Source organism: Mchenga conophoros, linkage group LG5 (assembly GCF_057382185.1).
Source record: "Mchenga conophoros isolate Kocher_MC1m ecotype Shallow Benthic linkage group LG5, M_conophoros_male_GT1.1, whole genome shotgun sequence".
Lineage (NCBI taxonomy): Eukaryota > Metazoa > Chordata > Actinopteri > Cichliformes > Cichlidae > Mchenga > Mchenga conophoros.
This window is the reverse complement of record NC_140530.1, coordinates 23,744,115-23,766,015: the sequence shown is the minus strand read 5'-3', so window position 1 is coordinate 23,766,015 and position 21,901 is coordinate 23,744,115. Positions and strand designations below refer to the sequence as shown.

At 43.2% G+C, this 21,901-nt stretch overlaps 1 protein-coding gene across 3 annotated transcripts in view; it reads right to left on the bottom strand.

Moving 5' to 3' along the window:
* The window catches only part of foxj3 (forkhead box J3), a 101,458-nt gene that overhangs the window by 6,351 nt on the left and 73,206 nt on the right, over positions 1-21,901 (bottom strand). For 2 of the 3 annotated variants that reach the window (XM_085274371.1, XM_085274372.1), the window contains exons 3-11: positions 17,476-17,550; positions 14,112-14,195; positions 12,537-12,638; positions 8,554-8,682; positions 6,485-6,659; positions 4,160-4,663; positions 2,719-2,820; positions 1,974-2,165; positions 12-113 (exon numbers count right to left, since the gene is read on the bottom strand). In XM_085274371.1, the coding sequence (XP_085130497.1) occupies positions 12-113; positions 1,974-2,165; positions 2,719-2,820; positions 4,160-4,663; positions 6,485-6,659; positions 8,554-8,682; positions 12,537-12,638; positions 14,112-14,195; positions 17,476-17,550 (1,465 nt within the window). The remainder of the gene's footprint in view (positions 1-11; positions 114-1,973; positions 2,166-2,718; positions 2,821-4,159; positions 4,664-6,484; positions 6,660-8,553; positions 8,683-12,536; positions 12,639-14,111; positions 14,196-17,475; positions 17,551-21,901) is intronic. The other variant, XM_085274373.1, reaches the window with a different exon arrangement.

Below are 21,901 nucleotides of genomic sequence, written 5' to 3'. Positions count from 1 at the left end.
CTATATGTCACCTGTCATAGTGGGTCCTGCACTGCTCATAGGGGGCATGTGGGGATATGCTGGAGGAACCATCATGGACATACTTTGTCTGGAGTCCATGTACAGGTTTCCTGCTGAGAAAAATGGAAACTTTAATTAAAAGATCTTTTAAACCAGATGGAAAACACCTTTGCTGACAAATAACCTTTGTTTTATCTTCTTATCTGTTCAGGCCACTAAAATTAGTCATATAAAATAAGGAGAGAATGAACACTGAGTGGACACAGGCACCAAAATGTGCATGTTTGCCACTCAGGACCTATTATTTTGAAAATCCTCAGTAGCCACTTTCAAAATGTTCCAGTTTGGCCACCATTTCCGTTTTAGGAAACAGTCATTTTACCACAAAATTTAAATTGTGGGTAAATTTCAGGAACTTTGACAATAAATAATTAAAATTTACAACTTAAAACTTTATCAGAGCTTCTTTGTTTCAAGTAAAACTACATTTTAAACTACACAGCATTGTGCAGGTAGGTTGAGGAATTACTGTTTTACTCCTCTGATAGCACTATGAGGAACACAAATCAAGCTTACACACATGTTCAATAAAGAAGATCTGTATTCACTCATCTGTCTGATTTTCCTGAGTGTTTCCTACTCTATTCTTTAGGTCATTTCCTCCTTCCCAATACTCCAATCATTTTCTTTTCTGCGCTCTGAACCAATCAGTTGGTTCAAAATTCATTCAGTTTTTTTTATAGAGTTCCTAAAGACACTTTATATTGTAAGGTAAAGTCCATACAATAAAAGACCAAAAGCCCAAACAATTGAAGGACCCCCTTTGAGCAAGCACTTGACGATATTGGGAAGAAAGAACTCCCATTTAACAGGAAGAAACAGGGAAAGACAGCCATCTGCTCCCATCGACCAGTTAAATCTCAGTGTTCGTCTGTCATTCTTCCTTTCAGACTCTTTCATGATACCCGCCTCAGCCTGGTCATTCAAAGCCCCATCCAAGCCTCCCATCCCAGTTTCTATCCATGCTGGGACTCATTTCTGCTCATCGGAGTCTAATCGCCAAATAGCTTATTAATCAAAATGTATATATCTCAATAAATCATCAATTCTTCCAGACAATCTCTCCTTATTCAACTAAGTCTAGACATTTAGGATTGATACAGTGACAATTTATTCCATGCATGAAGACTTCTTCACCCCTGGCTAACCTCGCTCATCCTGGCACAGTGTCTTTTTTTAACAGGCTAACACGGGGAAACATAACCATTTATCATTAGACCAGCAGCCACTTTAAAATCACCAATTAAACTGACAAGCGTGTCCTCTGACAGGTACAAACACAGAACCTTCTTACTGTGAGACATCTGATGCACCACTGTGCAGCCAAGCTGCTTGCTATTATTATTATTATTGCTATTATTATCATCGTTATTATTATAACTCATGCAACTAAATGTAACTACACTATAAAGTTCATAAGGTTGGGTAGTGTTCGCACTCTCCTAGTTTAGTGCCAGTGTTGGTACTTTTATCCATTTGTGAATTATTTCCTCTCTAAGGTCAAGTTATATTTATTATTGGTGTAGAAACCAGTGCTTCATAGCTAACAAATCTATATTTGTCCTTAAAGACAGGCAAACTGTTTGTGAGATTGACTTGGAAGGAGGAAAAATCTTCCAGATAAACAATTGTTAATGTGCAACGGCAAAAAGACTTCCTCATGAAAGCTGATGTTTAAGCAATTAAGCATTCATATACTGTATAATGAAATACAAACTAAACTAATCAAGGAAAAGGGTCAAAATATAATTGGATGAATCTTTCATTACACAGATTACTGGATTTCCAATCAAAGGAAACATACAGATTACTCTTTTTGAGTCGATAGTCATTTCAGACCCACAAACATGCACATTTACACGACAACAATGATCTCTGATTAGGGCTGAAAGGTTAAGAATCAGCTGTTTAACCTGCGTTGAGGTGCTGGCTGGGTTTGTTGGTGTGCATGGAGCCATGGCAAACGGGAGGCTGCACTTCCCCCTGTGGCTGGATCACACCAGTGCGGGCAAAAAACTGGTTGATGGATGAGCAGAGGTCTGCGATTTGGGTGGGTTCCAGAGACCAGTTGTTCAACTCCGCTTGTCTCATGCTCTCTCTCAGTCCTTGGGAAGATAAAACATACATTTTAGCACACGAGAAGCAGGTGGTGCTGGACTTAACTGACTTAAAATAAAATTTTGTGACAATGAAATGTGTGAAACCGCTCCAGTTGACTTTCCACAGAATATAAATTTTAGTAAATGACAAACTAATTTACAAACAAGTAGCAAAAACTTTGCTGCAATATATATTCATTATGTCAGTAACCTTCAGTGGGTGATATTTAAAAACATCCTACCTTGCAATCCTAGACTGTAATTGGATAAACTGACCTGCTGAGCTTGGTGTTTTGGTAATTAAACTTGAAGGCAGTGTTATTTAATTGAAGAGCTCAGTTTAATTAAACTGGTAATCAACTCCACAGAGTCAACATTTGAGCACTCAATCAAAAGCTGGGGCATTACTGTACTGTCAGCTTCTAGCTTTAAATCTTCTGACTGCATACATGTTAGACAGGAGGTAAATCTGACAGCAAAAGGTTTTTATAAATTCTTCACTTATCAAATTTAATAACTGCAAATGGATTGAGATCTACTTGTAGTGACCAAACCGCACCTTGGTAAGGTGAAAGGTCGACATCAGCCCAGTTATAGCTGCTAGCAATACGACAGCTTTCTTTCAGTGCATCCAGATTTGGGTACCAGTCAGACAGTAAACCTGCAACACACACAGCATACTATGTGTAACATTACAAGGTAAGAGATCAAAGTCATGTGATTTTGGTTCCAATGCCAAGTTCACGCCAGGGACAAATACAGTTTCAGTCATAATTGTAGAAGCACTTGCTCTGGCAGAACGTGTCTGCCTCCCCTTCTGGTTCAAATGGAGTTTCCCCCTCACCGAGTAGGGCCAGTTGCAACCCATTTAATATGGACCCATGTGGTATGAGGACTGAAATCTCTGTCTGTACATGACACATTTTAGTGCTCATCTGTTGTAGTTTTATCCAGCTAAGAGGAATTTAAACCTCAAATGTGAGGTAACAGTTACAACTGTACATTTTGGGGACTGAGCCGTTTTCACACATGAACTCTGGACAGTATCGGAAGAACGAGATTTGAGCAGCTGTCTGAGTACACATAAGGAGAGTCTCATTGTTTGGTTTAGGACAGGGTGTGGCCTGGGTAAAGGCTACAGTGAGGGAGCACACATGATGACCCTCTTGCTCAGGATTTTCAGGATGACTACTCCCTCCGGGCTCACAGGGATATTGTAATAAAGAGATAGCAGGTTAAAGACTATTTAATGTCTGGGGTGTAGGTTAAGCTCACAGGGTTGAGCATGTGATCAGTTTGCTAAATGGTTAATGCAGAAGCCCAGGTTTGCATCTGCCCCTTAGCCATTTTTTACCTTTCTCCCAGTTTTCCTGTTTTCTCTCCACTACGCTCCAAAAATACATACAAAAAAGATCATTTAATGTCTGATCAGACTGCATTGGACATTTGCAGTCTTAAAAGGAGCTCTGTTGGGTAATGTCGAAAAAAGGTTGAAGGGTGCATTGTGTGAAAACAGCTTTTGTCTGGCGATGGCAAGCCATTATTTCCTGACAACAACAATAATGTCTACACATAAAGGTCAGGTCATTTTAGTCACATTTATGGTTTTGCTGGCAGTCTTTTTCTGAAAAATGAATAAGAAGTCAATGCCAAATATAAAACCCCCTTTTTTGGGGTGTTAAACAGTTCAGTGCTGTGGTGTGGCCACTAGGAGGTGCCAGGTGACTGGACAGGCTGCAGAAATCAGCGGCTTCAGCACTGCTTTGTTCTCAACAGCACAGATAATAAATCAGGAGATGATTTTAGTCTTCAGCATCTAAAACAATTTCTCAGTGCTTTATTACACACACACAAAAAAAAAGAGAACCGATAAGAAATCCAATTCAGCTGTGAGCACGGTGTCTTTGCTTTACATGTGGTTTGCGTGATGGACAGGATGAAGAGTGAACAACACGAGGCGACGCTGGGTCCACAGACAAGTGACAGACAGAGGGCCTTACCTGTGTTGCAGGCCATTTGTTGCTGGGTAGGATGGGGCTGGTGGGAGAGGCTCTGGTGCTGCTGTCCATGTTGAGAAGGGTGCTGGCTGTGCTGTGTGTGTTGAGAGGGGTGTGGCGTGTGTTGCTGCGGGTGCTGGCTGTGGGACTGGTGCTGCGATGGATGCTGCCCGTGCTGGGAGTGCGCAGCATGCTGGGGATGCTGGGAGTGCTGTTGGTGCTGTGGGTGCTGACTGTGTTGGCTGTGCTGAGCGTGTTGGCTGTGTTGGTTGTGAGGGCCCCCGTGCTGCGAGAGGTGCTGCGCATGGGGCGAGCCGTGGCCAGGGTGGGCTTGGGCAGGATGGGACAGGGGAACCTGACCACTGTTGGTGGAGTGGCTGTTAGGGTGGCTGTTAGACTGGTTGTTTGAGAGGCTGTTCTGAGAGCTAATGGTGCCACTGGGGGAGTGCTGATAGGAGCAGGAGGTGTGGGTCTGCTGGGAGGAATCTGCCGGTATGCCCATCAGACCTGAAAAATAAAACATCAATAAAGTAAAGAATTATTAACACAATTAATTTTTAATTGTATTTACAATAAAACAAAGACAATCAGTGCAGGAACAAGGAAAATTATGAAAAATTATTCAACAACTAACTCAATATAATTTGACTTTTTACTTAGGTACTTGTTTCAGCTTCTCACTTTTGAGGATGTGTTGCTTTTATACGTTTCTCATCACCACGTTTAGATTTTGCACCATTTTCTATTACAGCAAAAAGCAATTTGTAGACATTACCCTGGCCCCTGGGAATCACTAAATCTAAAAATAATGGAAAATTAATTTATAATGAAACTATATTTAGCCGTAGCTCCAGCTGCTACTAATTTTCCAAACAAATGCACTCGCATGGTTGCAGGATCGAATGCATTTAAGGCACTTAAGCAGAAACACAAATAAGAGTCGGGAGCCAACACATGTTTAAACATCTACTTCAGGTCATCAGTCTTAGCATCTGACAGACAGGGGCCTCCTGTACTTAAGTAGTGAGACAGGCCAGCTGCCATTTTATCGTGTCAGGGAATGACTCAGCACCAGTTTTGATTCTAAGGTTCGCTGTCTCGAGTTGCCGTCGACACTCTTCTCCAGCTACGCCGTCTTTGACAGATTCATCGTGCTGCTGCGCAGACATGACTGGAGCATGAACATCTGCACACCCAACTGCAATCATCTGAGTGCCGGGGAGTGGTCGTAAGAGGCACTGTCCTTCACAGCTTTGGCACAGTAAACCTATTTCACTGGAGTGCTTTTAGAGCTGACTCCAGCCCTGCACCTCCACAATCGGCACGTAACACTCACTGCAGGGGTGACAAAGGTGCATCTCTTATCGGCACAGAAAGCCCATTGTCCAACGAGGGAAATACAGAAAGCAATTAACGCGGCACCAGAATAATAATGCGAGCTCATTACCTATTATCAAAGCCAGTGAATTAGCTCACTGTCTACAGCGGCAGAGTGTGAAATCCTCTAGCTCGATTATTTACGCTTTTTAATTGCTAGAGCTTGTCTGACTAAGAGATTTCACTTTTATGCACATAAAAAAAGGTTACAACTTTCAACTAATGAAACATAGATGATAGATTAAAGGAGAGGAACTCTTTGAAAACATTAGCATGAAATGCATTTGATTTGTGAAAGTAGGTTATACACAGAAAGCTCAGTCGACTTTGCTCATAACTCGCTTGTCAAGTGCTCCATGTTTATCAGTCAATCAGATTACAAGCAAAACTGCTTTTTGTTCTGCAGGGACTCACAGCCCTTTGGAAAGCTGTGCTCTATCCAACACCGTGTATTATATGATACAAATTCCCCATCATTATGACAAATGAACCTCAAATCCAACAGATTTACTGAGGCCTTAAGCTGCCTGCAACCTCTTCCACTCATCTGATGAAACATACCCTACGTGAAAAACTTGACATGTGACAAGATGCAGACAGCATTTGTCTAACGTGAAGAAACGTGTGGAGAATTAAGCCTGCGTCGGTTAATGAAATACACAGACTCTCAGACTCTGCTTTTGTATATTAAATGAGGTGGTTTTTACATTTTCTCTGGCAGAAGATCGTGAAAATACTCAGTATAGATTTCCACTATAGGCTCGTCAGCCTGTTTGAAAACCTGCTCAATTCTTTGTAAACCTCATTAGTGCCTAAAGACTCTCTATAGCCCCAGCTGTTAAGAACAAACCCGCATTAGGAAAATCGTTCTGAGAATCATCCTGTTCCTTGATGATTGAAGCTTAGGCCCTCTATTAGGTTTCCACTTGATGCTCCCGTGAGCCCACTTACCTTGTTGGCTGAAGGACTGCTCAAAAACAGACTTGTAAAGGCTGCGGAAGGAGGCACTGAGATCTTCAAATTCTGAGAACAAGAGCTGCTTGTCCCTGTCTGGCATGTTATACTGGGACTGGGGAGGCTGCTGGAGGCTCATAGACTGGGACACAGGCTCTGGGTGACTGGTCACCTGGACAAATGAAGAGAGTAACGACAGCAAAGAGTTACAAAAGTGACCAACACTTTGTTTGATGTTTCACTGGTTAAGGTATAAGCTACAGGGATTACTGTAGAGGAGCACCTGTACTTTTCAAAGATACCCACACCATGCTCACCTTATCAAGGAACCGCATCAAATATAAAGCAGTTCTCAAACACATGCATGGTTTAATTGTTCTGAGGAGTGACGGCTACAATGTCTATTTCCGCCTGAAAGGGTGTCAGTCATGTTACATATAAAGAACAATTACGCGAAGCACAACAATCTAGGTCAGTGCTTACCGCCTTGGCTCACACAACATTAAGAGAGCAACTCGAATGGACACAAAGCCAATACTCAGGTGGCTAAGCAAAATGTATTTAAAACAAAATCAATAGCAATACCTTGTACAAATAAGCAGCCATTTTATCCATGTATTTGTGTGGGCAGTCAATGTTATGCACTGCCCCTGGGTGTGAGACGGCAAGCAGCGTCCCCTCCAGCTAAGAATTTATCTATGAGATTCACCACAGCAAGTGCAGCAACACAAAACCATGGTTATTTCACAAAGTAGGACCTGACCTGTTACCACTGTGGGCTAGCACTACAAGAGAGTTCACGTCCAATTTTTGATCATAACATCTTCCTCTTCCAATATGTGGGCACGCTGCTGAAGCGCATGGCTCACAGACTGGCAAGGCTAAGAGTGAAGAGGTGATAATAAAGCCGGAGTGTTTACTGTGAGCTGCTGCTTTGGCTGTGTGTGAGAGTGAGAGAGAGACAGAGAAGAGAGAGCGAGCACATCCATCAGGCTGAGCCGATCGATGCCCAGCGCCTGGAGCACGGAGCGCTCTAGGATGCAGGAGGACCACACCAAAGAGGGGGCATCTCTGGTGGGAGGACATCAGAGGAAGCACTTCTCTTTGTCTGGGTTCCAGGAGTGTGCACATTTTTCTCTGTTTCCCTTAACCCCCTTCCTGATGTTGTACTCCAGCTCATGTCCACCCTGAACCTCGGTCTATTACCGTCTACGGCTGGCTCCTCTGAAGAAAGACTCCAGGGACTTTCTGAGCAGATAAAATATGGGATACAGTACACTTTCTAAGCCTGGCAGTGTTTCATTTTCATTCATTTAGCGACTGTGGCTCTCCTACGGCTTGGAAAAATATGAACACAATGACAATTTATCATTTGGCTGTAAGTGCTTAGTGCTCAAAAAACAACAATTACACCAAATTTATATAAATATCCTGTTACAAATATTCAGTAAGAGCCAGAAACAAACAAAAAAAATCCCACTGTTCTACACTATTGACTCTTTGCAGAACAGCAGGAACAACCTGCCCTGGCACCTTTATTGTTTTTTCTTTGTTCCCATGAACGATGCAGATTAATTGCTGCAAATAAACCTGAGGTCTTTATGGCACCGCTTAGGTCAACCTCAATAAGACGCGGCCCACGTCAAATCTGTATCAAGCCTGACTGGCTCAGGGAGAGGGTAGCAACCAATTCTTTTGTTGCAGGTGTTTGGTGATCAGAAGAAAAATGCATTTCCTGAGACTGTACAGTGCAGGGAATAAAACTGCTGCTGTATTTTTCCAAAGCTCTTTTTTTTTTTAAAATACACTGCTGCAGGTGAGGGTGTTTCCTCTTGTTTTATGGCTGTTTGAATCAACCAACCCAGGTCTCATTAACTTTTGATGTTTCATGTTTTTTGTTGGGGGTTTTTAGGAGGGGAGGTAGAGCTTGTCTATCTTTAGTGCCTTTCTAAATTAGTCAATGTGAAAGTTAAACTTTGCAATCAAGAGAACATTTAAGATTATGTTTAGAGTGCTGAATCCATAAAAATGACAATTCACTCAACAACATTCATCCTAGTTCTTACCGGTGTATAGCTGTGCACACTGCCCACGCTGTTGAGATTGACGGAGGCCAGACTCTGATCAGACAGGCTGTTGTTAAGGCTGCTTCTTGGACTATCACTCCCTTCCTGGTCTGTGTTGTACAACGCCACCTGAAACGCATACACATGTGCATTAGCCTTGATGTCTTAAAAAAAAAAAAAAAGAAAAAAAAAGAAAAAAAACCCAACCACACAAATAAATGCACTCGTACATCAGCATTCCTGGAAGAAAATTGGTGTTACAGGTAATGTTGGTGTGCAGTTTAATGATATTAGCAGTGGGAATGTGAAGCCAGGAGATGTGTGTGTGCTGCATGCAACAGCATGTCATAATTGCAGAATAGTTTTTCGCTTTACTGCGTGCGTGTGTGTGTGTGTGTGTGTGTGTGTGTGTGTGTGTGTGTGTGAGTGAGTGAGTGAGTGAGTGAGTGAGTGAGTGAGTGAGTGAGAGAGAAGAGAGAGAGAGAGAGAGAGAGATGGGGTGCTGCTCAACACCCTCCGCAGTCACTAAGGGGTTCCATCTGAATGTGTTAAGGGGTCTGGAGACAGCTGAGACATTCCCATCACTAAAGGTCATGCTACTGGCGATGTCAGCCACATCTGCTCACCAAGCGCAAATCCGTTTGGGACAGCTAACAAAGGATTTCAGTGCAGCCGAGACACTGACCTTTCAATGTAGGAGCGAAACTAGCCGAGGCACTTCAGGACGACAATCTTAATTATTGTCTAACAAGGTTTAGCCCTCCCGCCATTCCCCAAATAAAGTGTGCCGTCAGACAATTAAGACAGTAGTAAGAAGAATAATCCAGATAATGAATATAATGACACCCACAGAGACCATCCCATGTGCTGAGTTTTGTTTGGTGAGAAAAGAATGGCAGTAACGCGCTGGTGGTGTTGCAGTGGAAGAAGGCATGGCATTCTCAGATTTGTGTGTGCCTGTCCATGTGTGAGTGCAGCATGGTGGCTTCTGCTCATCACTGCTGCTCAACAGAGTGGGCTCTGTGCTGAGCACAATGAAACAGCAGTTGTAGTAGCCTTCAGGCAGGCAGATTGGCCCGGCTTGTCCAGCACCCTGCCTCTCAGTAGCAGCAGTAATGGACTGAAGCCTCTTGTCTTTCTGTTGAGCCACAGCGTGGCACCACAGCGGCCCCAAGGAGGTGAGGAAATTCAGGCAGCCCTGACCAGTCTTCTCTTCTCTGACTGATTGGCCGGCTGACTAATATGTTGGTGCGAATCCAGAGCACAGAGCAAGAGCTTCAGATCATATTAAGCCTTTAATATGGAGCTTGGCTTCTGCACTGATAGAATGAGATAGAAATAGTGCAATTTAAAAAAAAACAACACAACTGAACAGCGCAAATGCTGAATCCAGAGAACACTGTTTGAGGAAGAGGGGTGATGCAGAGGAAGAGGACAACAGGGGGGTGGTAAAAGAAGCTCATTAGGCAACTCTAGCCTTCTTCCACTCAGTGTGGGCCTGGCTCCAGCGTTCATTAGCGCAAAAGGGAACTCAATGAGCAGCTAAGACTGAAGGCTTAAGCACGTCTACAAACTCAGCACTACAATGCTAATCAAAAACAGCGTGCCACAGATATATAAATGTTATGCGTAATGAAGTCATAAAACAAGCTTTTAGCCTTAAGTCTCTCACCACAATCTATTTTTACACCATTCAACCATAAAGTGTGATGATTTCAAAAACCTCAGTGCTCTGTGGTTTACCCAGAACCCCCATCCCCACCCAACACCAAGTCCTGAGTGAAGATGCCTACTCAAACACGCACCGTCGCAGGCTAACACCCAGTCGCGTCTCACCCACATACATAGAAGCATGTAACATATAATAGACATACATTGCTACAGCAACGGACGTGCACAAAGGTAGAACAACACACATAAACACACAGAGGCCGAGGCAAGCGTGTTCATACAGGCAGGAGCAGCTCCACAGTAAAAACTGTGTACAGCTAGCAGGCAAGCGAGTCAGAGTTCTATTCTTAGCAGTGAATTAAGTAAAAAGCCAGAGGTGTCTTTTACATGGGGGCCTAATCTGGTGCATGAGACATGGATTATGAAATCAAAGCCCAGGTGTCTCCAACAATGCCAGCCAATGTTCGGCACAATCCCCGCATGCATGATCGCACAGACACAAGGTGACAGTGGAAGAGACACAAAAAGGGTATGAGATGCATGAAGGAGATGAGAGGAGAAGAACAACTATTCATTAGCAAGCATATTTCCAACAATCTGTCCTTGCCCCCTCTCGATCATCCACACATTAGTGCCAAAGTTTTGTAACTTTAATGCCAGTGTTTAGGATAATCTCAGAACACAATCTTTGGTGGGGGGCAAAGAAAAGTCTGAGTCTGCGTGAGAAAGACACCAAAGTGAGAGGAGAGGGAGTACAATCGTGTGAGGAATGCTAGACAGAAGATTCTTGCTGGTTCAGTAGTCGTCCTGCCAGCTTCTCCCATTGGTCTATGCGAGAAGGCGGGAATATGAGGGAGAGAGACTAGAATAGAAAGAGAGAGAGAGGAGGAAAAAAAAACAGAGAGGGAATTCCTGTGGCTTGGCATGCAGCACCGAAAGAGGCGTGGCCTGTTGTGTGTTTACAGTGTAAGACAGTGAGAAACAAGCTCTCTCTGAGGACATCAGACCTCAGATCTGTTGCTATTCCACTTTGTCTTCTGCTCGCTTTACTGCCATAACACTTTTTGTCACAATCAAATGAACAAAAGAAGACAAAACTGGCTTGAAATTGCTCAGCTGATGGGGTTTTTTGGGTGTCATTTTTATGCATGTCGGTTATTACTCGTCTAAGTTATTTAGCTGGAGGTATTCAATGGCAGGGATCCAGACTTAACTGTCAGCTCTTAACATTAGGGCCTTATTATGCAGCGGCTGGTGGTGGAGATCGGTGGAAAGTGCTTGTCTGTAGTACTCAAACAGGAAAAGGGTCATCTGTCTCCACACTTTGGCCAATGAATCTGTCTGCTACAGAAACAGCCCCTAGGTAGTTGTCACCGACATGCTCCTCAAAACAAGCAGAAACGCTTTGTAACATAAATGTGCATGCATAAAAATTACAACACACGCAGAAATATGCTCAGACTCTTGCCTTTAACTTGAAACGCAAGAGCCTCTGTCATACAAGCACTAACTCATCTTTTCTGTGAACACCCCTGTTCACGTTAAACCATACTTTTTTGTAATGCTTGCAGGAAATAAGCGACTCTTGTAGGCTTTTTAAAAGTACTCCTGAGAGCTGCCCCCACTGGGCTCAGAGGATGAGAGCTTAAGGTTAAAAAGCCTATTTAAATTTCAGAGTGAGCAGCACACTCAGAGCTAACAGCTAGCAGTCCCTGTAGCTTTGCGCTATGATGTACAAGTGTTTCCATGTTTTCACGGATGCTTAAAAAAAAAAAAAAAAAAGAAAAAGAAAAGAAAAGAAAAAGAAAAGCCACGGAGAGCAGACAGAGCCAGCAGCCGGGGTGGTCACCTGTAGAGTGGTCACTCGGTGAGAAAACAACTTTTCGGGCGTCAACCTGCACTACAGGTGTGAATACAGAAACCCCAAATAGCATGTGGAGTATTCTGTTTCCAAATGTGCACAAGACTGTGTGCAAGTCTATCAGGTTGCAAAGGCAAGCACCAGTGTGAACATCATATTTCCGCACTAAAGATAACAAGAGCCTGCTGCCTGTTGTTGTAGAGGAAAAAGGTACAGCAGGGCACATAGTTGTGTATTTTGGTGTGGGTTGTGATGAAGAGAAGCTTTAGGCACATGAGCATATGCTCGTGTGAAAGTGTGTGTGTGCGCGCCTGCATCTCCCCTTCACAAAAGTGCTCCTGTCTCTGTGGGGAATAGTGCTGTAGGTGGTTGGAGAAGTGGGTGGGGTCAGGGTGCAGCCGTGTAGCCAGGTGTGTGTTGGAGCTGGAGGCTGGATTGCTGGCTGTAGTACCTTGTTAGTCACAGTGTTGATTGCCAGCGTTGGAGAGGCACTTCCAGAGATCATACACTCCATCCCCAAAGACTCTGACTCTAGGCTGTACGGCGTGGAAGCCTGTGGGGGTTGGGGGCAGGGAGTGGAGGCAGAACAAAAAAGAAGTCAACGTAATCCAATTATTAAACACACGAGATCCCACTACTGCAGGAGCAACCTGTATTAAAGCTGGTAACAAATTTCATGCTGCTATCACATTCATATCCATCTGCAAGATCTGAAAACAAAAAAACAAACAGAGCTGCTTCTATGATACATCAGAGACACAACTTGATTTAGGACTTTAAAAAAACTAAAAAACTAAAAAGAAAATAGGTCTGAAACCCCAAACCCCACAGTCACCTCCCACCCAAACACATACCATATTGATGCACACGTGCAACCCCCTTGTCTTGCAGTATAGGTACACTGTTGTGAGAGATAACTCTACTGTGGCTGTCTCCCAAAACTGCTTACTGTAAGAGGAATGGCTACAAATTCATGCTAAACATAAATGAGATTTCACAAACTCTCAATTTCACTGTGTGAGACCCTTCAAGGAAGCCTTTGTAGACAGGCAGGGTCTGGGGGGGTGGGGGAGGAGGGGGGCAGTAAACGTGTCCTACAGAAAACAGAGTCCTCTTCGCTTTGTGCGTGCTTTTGTGTCACACTCAAAAAACAAAGGTACTAAAAACACTAAAAACAAGGCACGCTTTGTGTATCTAAGATCACACACCTGCAATACCACAGTTTGTTGAATGAATCTGATAGTATTTGGATGCCGTGAGGCAACTACATAAACAGCATTTTAAGATTAATGGAGTCTATGTGTTTGTGTCTGGTAGAGACAACAGTGTGTGTGTGTGTGTGTGTGTGTGTGTGTATATATATGAGTCTCCCTCGCCAGCTTGGGGAATTTCTCTTCATCGTAGCCTCTGGTCAGCCACATTGTGGAGAAGGAAGAGACGAGAGCCCCCTGTGTTGGGATGCCCAAGGGCCAGGTCAATCTGAGCAGCTCAGTAAAAACCTGTACAGCCGTACGTTAACGGGCGGATGAAGCTCATGCATAATTAAAGACAAAAGCTCCCATTCAGAATAGCCGCTGCACACAGCTCTGCATTAATTGATGTTTGTTAAAAAAAGTGAGTGCAAAATGTAATGTATGTAATGGTTGCCTGAGGCATAGTTTATTAATAAGGAGCCCACTTCATGACAGGCTAGCGAAGCAGCATGAAGAGGTAGTTACATAAAGTCTGGATATGAACTCCTACTGAGTCTGAGTGTGTGTGTGTGTGTGTGTGTGTGTGTGTGTGTGTGTGTGTATGTCTGCAAGTGCTAGAGAAAGAGTGAAGGGAAAGTGGGAGAGAAAGAAGGGCAAAAGGAAAACAACACTGAGGCAGATGCAAGGTAAAGACACAAAAAAAATATACTGAACCACACAGATATTAACGCTTTAACAAGAATGAAGGAGGAGAAGGGTGTGTGTGTCTATCTATCTATCTAAATAAATGCATATTCTTGCAGAGAATGTTAAGTTTCTCTTATCAGACTCACCCGCTCTCCAGACCGCGGCCTCTTCTTTGGCCGTGTAGGCAAAGCATCCTCTTTTGGGTTGGTGTCGATGGCCCAGTAAGAGCCCTGCAGACAGAAGAAAAGCCTGTGAGATGATAAAACAGACTGCTTTCTCACATGATACCCCAGAAATTCCCCTGCATTCATTGCTGAATGGTTACAGAGCACGCAACTTTGATGGTTTGAGTATGGCTTGGGACTCTTGTCACACATCACCCCAGAATTTCATGTCATTCCCATCTTTACAACCCGCCTCTTAAATGTCAAATATCCATTAAAGTCAAGAAAAAAGTCAAATTAAAAATGGGAAAAAAGGAAAACAAACAAACGAAAGAAAAAACAAATCAGGATTAAGACATTTCCACTCTGATATCACAAACATTTTTGGCACTGAAATATACCTGCATATTCAGAACTCTTGGGCCTCATACGCTCTGTTAAAATCTGTCCTATCAGCCCGAGCCTTTATTTGAGTTGATAGCTATGTGTTAAGAGTTTGAGTGGTGTGTGGGTGGGCTTTGTTAGCAAGAAAGCCTTGGCTTTTCCTCCTCTGAGGCTGCTCCTCAATGAGAGGCTGGTGAGGGCAGCTGGTGGTGGTGAAATGCTAAGCCTTTCCTGAAGCTGTACTTCCTCAGCCTCAGGTAGTGAAGTCAGAGCGCTGCTGCCAAGGATGAAGGATCCTGCCTCAGCCCGGGAATGGAGGCAGCGCTAGCCCTGCCGTGTTGCTTTCTTCTAAGGTCTACAAAAGGCTAATCGAGGAGAGAACAGTTGGGGCTGGCTCTGGGGCTGCAGCTCGTAATTCCACAACCAGGCTGCATTATTTATCTTTGCATTCGCCCCATTTAATTTATTTTTCAATGGTGTGCCTCCTCGAAGCCAACAGCAACGCTGCTTGCAGTTGTTAAAAATGAGATTTTTACCCTAAGGCCCTGCGAGTTCTGAATTTGTTTTTAATATTTCATATGACCCCCGATAAAATCTCAATTGTCAAGAGAAAGTGAGATCAGGACCTTTAAAATTACTTCCTTAGCAGAGAGAATAATTGATATTTCTATAAGAAATTCTCTAAACAACAGGAGAGGCCATGGAACAACTGTATTTCAAGTATCTATACAATAATGCAGCATACACAATAGCCTGCTCTTGTTAAATTTAGCAAATCTGCCATTTTTGCATAAATCGCTGCTGCGACTGTTAAAATAAAAATCCAGGCTTGGTCTATATTCATCAGGGGTTAAAATTATAACTCTTCATATGAGTGTGAGGCTTTGGGGTCAATTAGTATTTTCCTGGGGGGGATTCACAGCACAATCAGCACAAGATACAGGCTGCTTTAAAAACAAAAAAAAACAAAACCCTTGTTATATGCAAAGATGAGAGAGTCTCTAAACGTAACTGCTCTCTTTCTGAGAGCTGAAATGGGCAGGTACAGATGTTTCAAAATTAAGTGTCACACAAAGAAAGCCAAGCTCTGTGGTGTTTCTCTTAATTAGGGGGGGAACAACACTTTAAGTTAACCCTCATGGGAGGGGAGTTTTTGCATTTTCCAACACCCACCCCCAGAGACTTGGCAGCAAAAAAGAAAAAAGTATATAAAGAGTCATTAAATTATTCACAAATATACAGCACAAAAAGAAAGAAAGAAAGAAAGAAAGAAAGAAAGAAAGAAAGAAAGAAAGAAAGAAAGAAAGAAAGAAAGAAAGAAAGAAAGAAAGAAAGAAAGAAAGAAAGAAAGAAAGAAAGAAAGAAAGAAAGAAAGAAAGAAAGAAAGAAAGTAAAAGGAAAAATGTAGCAATGCCAAGTGAAGTGTATCCTTGGAGTCTGGGGCAACAACAGAGGAAAGCCACACTATTTCTGCAGCAATAAAACAAAGGCAGCTGTAAAGATTTTTTTCAAGATCCTGATAACACAGGTACACTACCTGTTCTCTTCCCCTCAATGACGCAGCTTATTTTCATACATCACCATAAATTATGTCACCTGCTTCCCCTTTCATACAGGAAAGACAAACAAAGAAAGTACAACGGCGATCCTTGCAACTCCAGGCCGAGACATAAGACCAATTAAAAGGAAGACTACTAACAGCAGCCTTCACAGGCTACATTTCTACCTCTGAGGTAGACACAGTGTGTGTGTATGTGCGCGCGCATGTGTGTGCACATGTACAACAACAACAACTGTCATCTCTTACACCATCTCAGAGACAGACACAGAGCGACATGACTCTCCTATCTCATCCAACCAGCAGTTCTCATATTCCTGCCACATTACAATATTGATGCAACATATCAAGAGCGGCTAGCGCCCCTTTGAAGTTGTCTTCGGGGGGAAGGGAGTGAGGAAAATTCCAAATTAAACATTAAGGATGCGAGCATGTTGGCCATGCATTTGGAATGGGATCCATACAGCAATAGATTATTTTGTATTTAGTGGAGCAGCTCCCAGGAGTGTCAATATCAGAGGATTACAGCAAAACATGAAATTAGCATTCAGTCCCCATCCTCTACACAGCTAGGCGTAGCTCTTCATGTGCGTGTGTGTGTGTGTGTGTGTGTGTGTGTGTGTGTGTAATTATTTGTGTGGTTCTTTAAGCATATGTACCGCACGCTCTGACATTTCCAGGATGATCTAGGTTATACCACATATGGCTACACCTATGCTCACCATCACATACATTTTGGCCTAAAGGCTCGCTATTCATGAACAACAAAGTTTATCAGCAATTGCTTCATATCAGGTTGATGTTGCGAGAGATAGATTGTGAAGAGAACGAAGCTGAAAGTGCGGGTGGTCCTTTTATGAATAAAATGTCAGATTAACCTGGAATAAATCTTGCAGAAAACAAAAGTGAAAGGCAGAGGCCTGATTTAGTTCTTGTTTTTTCTCTCAGTAGGTTCAGCTTCACTTGGAGTAAATACTTGATGGATGGCAGATTCTGGGAATGACCTAACTTGTACCCTGTTATGGCCCCATCTCTACCAGTCTGGCTTCTTCTCCTCACCCACATCTGTTGTCTGTGCCAGCACATAAAAAAAGAAGTAGGAAAAAAAAGAAAAGAAAAAACTAGCCTCCCCTTATATTTGAAATGCAGTTATGTGGGGGTGGGAGGTTCATAATAGATTACGAGCATTCCATGCATTTCCAGACTGTCAAGAGTCCTGGCAGGAATTCAAAGGTAATATTTTTCTGCCAGAGATAGCACGATACACAACAGAAAAATGCTGTAATAGTGAGTTCTGCGAACTTAGGGTACTTGCTTAAAATTTTAAATATTGCATTTATTTGGCTTGCAATTACATGCAACCATAGGTGTCTGCAATTACCAGTTGATGTTTTTAAGTCTCACCTTTCCTGGGTCATCTTTGGAGCGAGGCACTTTGAGAAAACACTTGTTCAATGACAGATTGTGCCGTATTGAGTTCTGTGGGGGGAAGCAGAGAGAGAGAAAAAATGTGAGGTGAGTTAACATATCAAAAATAAAGAAATAAAAAATACAAATAGAAATCAGATCACATTAACAAGTCTGAAATATCTAAATGTGAGCAATATCACTTGTAGCGGCAAAAAGCAACTTGTTATGAACCATTTAGGTTTAGTCACCGCTCCTGCTGCTGTTTCAAAGCCATTAGATCTGGCTCACAACCATGTCTGGATTCATGTGCAGGAGATCAAATTTATGTACAATACCACCAGGACATACTATCTTTCATCACTGTCCAACAAACTGCATTATGGTTGCACAACATATCAAATTCCACCGGCGCCAAAAATAGGAGCCAGAAGGAATCCCACACTGGGATGGTTGCTGATAGCGGTGCCTGATATTAATTAATGCTTCAGCGGGCTCCTGTGGGGGCAGGAAATAAATTATGTAGATCATTCTGAAAGTTAACTCATTACAGTGTTACAAGCTACTCCACAGTGGTGAAGAGGGAGGTTCATCCAGCTGCCTGATAGGGGAGGCGAGGTGGGCTGAAGTAGCCACAAGGGCTAGAGAGCGATGCTCCAGGCCTGGGTTAACCACCAGCAGTAAGGCCCTCACATCCAGCTGGAGCCAAACCAGCTGAGGGCTTATAAGAGCCAATGGATGCACACGTTGCTCCACTCCACTTTATGGAGTGGTATTGACAGATGGTCACACTAAAAAGCTGTAGGATTCTCTGATGAGTTTAGTGGATGCAGGAGATAAGCTGAGAGGGGGCACAGGCAGAGAGAGAGTGAAAGACCCCTAAATGCAAAAGATAGGAGCTGCTTGTTCAACACCAAAGGCAATTATACCACAGGAGGGATGATAATGGCAGGCTGGTCGTAATGCTGCCAATCCTGCTCGTTAAATAATCCTGAAATGCCCGTACAATTCAGGAGAAGATTAATGCTTTTTTTTTTTTTTTTGTTTCCTCCAAAATAAAATATACATGGGAAACTGTCAGTGGAGTGAAAATAATTCTGCCCTTGTGTCATCCACAGGCGATGTCCGGACCTGGCCCTTAGGCCAAGAAAAGCTCCTTTACGACTCTGAGCCATGGTCACACTGTAAACTCTGAGCTGAGCTCTGCTCCCTTTGCACCACTGGCTGGTCCAATATGCCAAGGACCCTGTGGTTAAACATCCCCTAGTCATAGTCAAGGCTCAACACTTTTCTGACCCTACACTGGAGGAATAAATTTCCCACTTAAGTCGGGACAGCAGAGTCAAAGCCCTTACTGTGCCACAGGCTAAATGAGAACTTTCCAGATTACATCTTGACACTTAAAGTTATGACTTCTTTCTTTTCTTTCTTTCTTTTTTTTAAGTGCTTGTGCTGTAGCACTACACACTGCACTTCAAATTTATGAGGACATACAAATCTTCTGTATTTACAATAAATCTCATTGGACAAATGTGCAGGGTACTCTCTTAACACAACAGTATTATGATCCTCTTCTCTGCTCCACCTCTGGTCATACAGCGTATTCCAAGCAGTCCTGGATTCACTAAAATATGGCCAAAAGACTGCTTCGTGTACCCATACTGCTTTTTCTAAAAACGGGGAAGAAAAAGTCTCACTGACAGTATTTGACTGTAACAAACGGAGCATGAGGATGGTCAGGAGAAAATACGATTGCACTGAAGCTATTCTGACACATATTGTCTTTCGGTTCAATACAGCTGAGACAAATTCAAGATGGTGTTCATCTTTGCGAAGAGAAGAGCAATCCTATAGGACAGTGTGTGAAATATGAGTGAGGGTGGAGTATCACCCAAATACCTGAAGGAAAACTGAAACTCTTGAGACAAAAAGCAACAGTACAGAACACAATGGTAATAAGAGACACACATCATTCACAGGAAGGCTGTCCCACACTTGCACGCAACACTGTTGACTGAAAAATTCGAAACAAGAGACTATCAAGTGTAAAAACTGTGTTCTCCCTCCCAAAACAGGCACACAAAAAATAACCATCTAAATCATGAACCTCAGAACCCAAAAACACTCACTGCAGAAACATATAAAACAGAAATCATGAACTGTATACAATGGAATCAGAATATTTGACAAATTTATGGTTTATTAAAATCACTCCATGCCAAAAACTTAAATTTACAACATTTTTACTACAGGAAACAAAAGACAACCATTCTGTTCTGCTCTCACACACCAGAATAAATTAATGAAAACCTCTCAAACCGCAGCATCTTGTGGTCACGCCATTATCAGGTTTTCAAAACTACTTGCAGAAGCATTCAGGGTTTCACTGTGATCAGACCCATTATGTGGTCTGAGTGAAATCCAGTTGCATGCTACACAAACGTGCACTGATATGATGCTTGAAAAACTAATCTTAAGAATCAGATCTAAAAAGTCACATAGACTTGACCAACTTGCCACGTACGCTGAGCAGTAGTGAGAGCAGCCTGACGGCCAGCAGAGGTTTTACTGAATGACTGTTTTTCCTCTCAGGTGCTCATCGCAGCCCAGCTTGTCTGCACAGCCTCTAAGCAACAGCACCGTTATAAAAGGCCTTGCCCTTTTGGTTGCAATTTGTCGCTTGCCTTTTCATATTTTGACTTTGGCCAGGATGAATAAAACAATGCGCATGCATAGTGGATGGTGACAAACACATAAGAAGTTCCCCACTTAGCCAGCCCATGCCACTTTAAAACCCAGAGACATGTCCAACAGGGGAGAGTGTGAGCCGGGACGTGTGTGATGCAAGCTCTACAACGCCATACACCCTTAAGTACCTAAAACCATTTTTCCTTCACAGCTTCTGTTTTTGCGTGTGTCACTTTGATGCCAAGGAGCCAGAAGCAGTCTGACTCGCACAGAAAGTTGGCTTTATCCATTAAGGACCTTCTACTGGGCCTAAATCATTGATACAGTCAAGTGTTCAAAGCCTGCTGTTACATCAGAAGTTTAATTTTTAATGAACTGCTTTAGACACATTTGTCTAAAGCAGAAACCACCAGGCTGCGGGTCATACGCAGGTGAGGGGGTATCGGAACAAAAGGGGGGATGTTATAATATTACAACAGCACAAGAAGAAAAAGCTAAACAAAAAACACAGAAAAGACAAAAGTCACTGTATTTGATAGATCATAGCTTCTTTGCTAATGGGAAGAGAGAGTGGGGAGGAAGACAACAACAGGCTGATGAAAAATTACTGCCAATTACCACTAACTATATAAACAGTATGTCACTGTTTGAGCTGCAGGTCTTTACTTTTAGACAGTGGGCTATAAGTTGGTATGAAGACATAAGTGGCTCAACAGCAGAGGGAAATAAAGTAGGTGGAAGAGGTCAGAGGGTGTTAACAGTTGTACACAAAGTGAGTCAGACAGAGCTCACTGCAGGGGTCCTGCCCAAGTGCTGCCCAGCATCTACCTGCAGCCCCCACAGAGCACTTCATATCCAACCTCAGTACAAACCTGTGTCTGTGTGTGTGTCCATGCATGTGGGATGCCTCCTACACACCTAAGAAAGAAAGAAAAAAACAAAACAAAAACCCAACACACACACAGGAACGTGTCTCCTAACAAATGGCGGTGATTTAACACACCAGGACAGCAGTGGAGGCGTAAGCAGCGCCGCCCTCGCTGTCCCCCCTGCTGAGGAGCGCTGCAGCTCAGCAGAAAGGACCGCCAGGGGAAAGTAGGTCAGGCTGACCTCTGCGCTCGGCATGTCAAACGTTCAAAGTGAGCTAAAGGGACAGACCATGTCAGAGCCCTGCTCCTCACAGCTGGGGAGGAGGAGCCACCCCGCGCACATGGTCAGGGACCCAAGGGAGTGGACTCGGCATGCTGGGACAGACATGCGTATGCACACATACCAGTTATGACACAGGAACGAACACAGAGGGAGAGGAAGAGTCACACTGTGCTCTAGCATCAATAAATCAATGCCACTGTATGGGCCTTACTAGTTTCAAACCATCTTTCTATAACTTGAGCTTTTAGACAAAAAACAAAAGTGGAGGGGGGAGGAAAAAAAAGGGAAAAATGAATTGTATGTGGGCTCTAACCAACCAACACTCTGCCCATTCTTCTGTTTCCCACAACTAACAACAAAGACATATTAGCCCATTTCTAAGTTTATCCGAAGCATTCCAGAGACCAAGTGAGAGCTGAGATGACCTGGAGGTGCTCTTAAAGTGTTTCGATTAAACTCCATCGGAGAGAAACTTAAATGCTGCTGGATTTGCTGCCTTTGTGATCAAAGTGTTCTCTGTAGCATTGCAGTTTGTGGGAAAATAAGCGGGGGTAAACGTTGTCAGGAGCCAGTGGTTAAACAT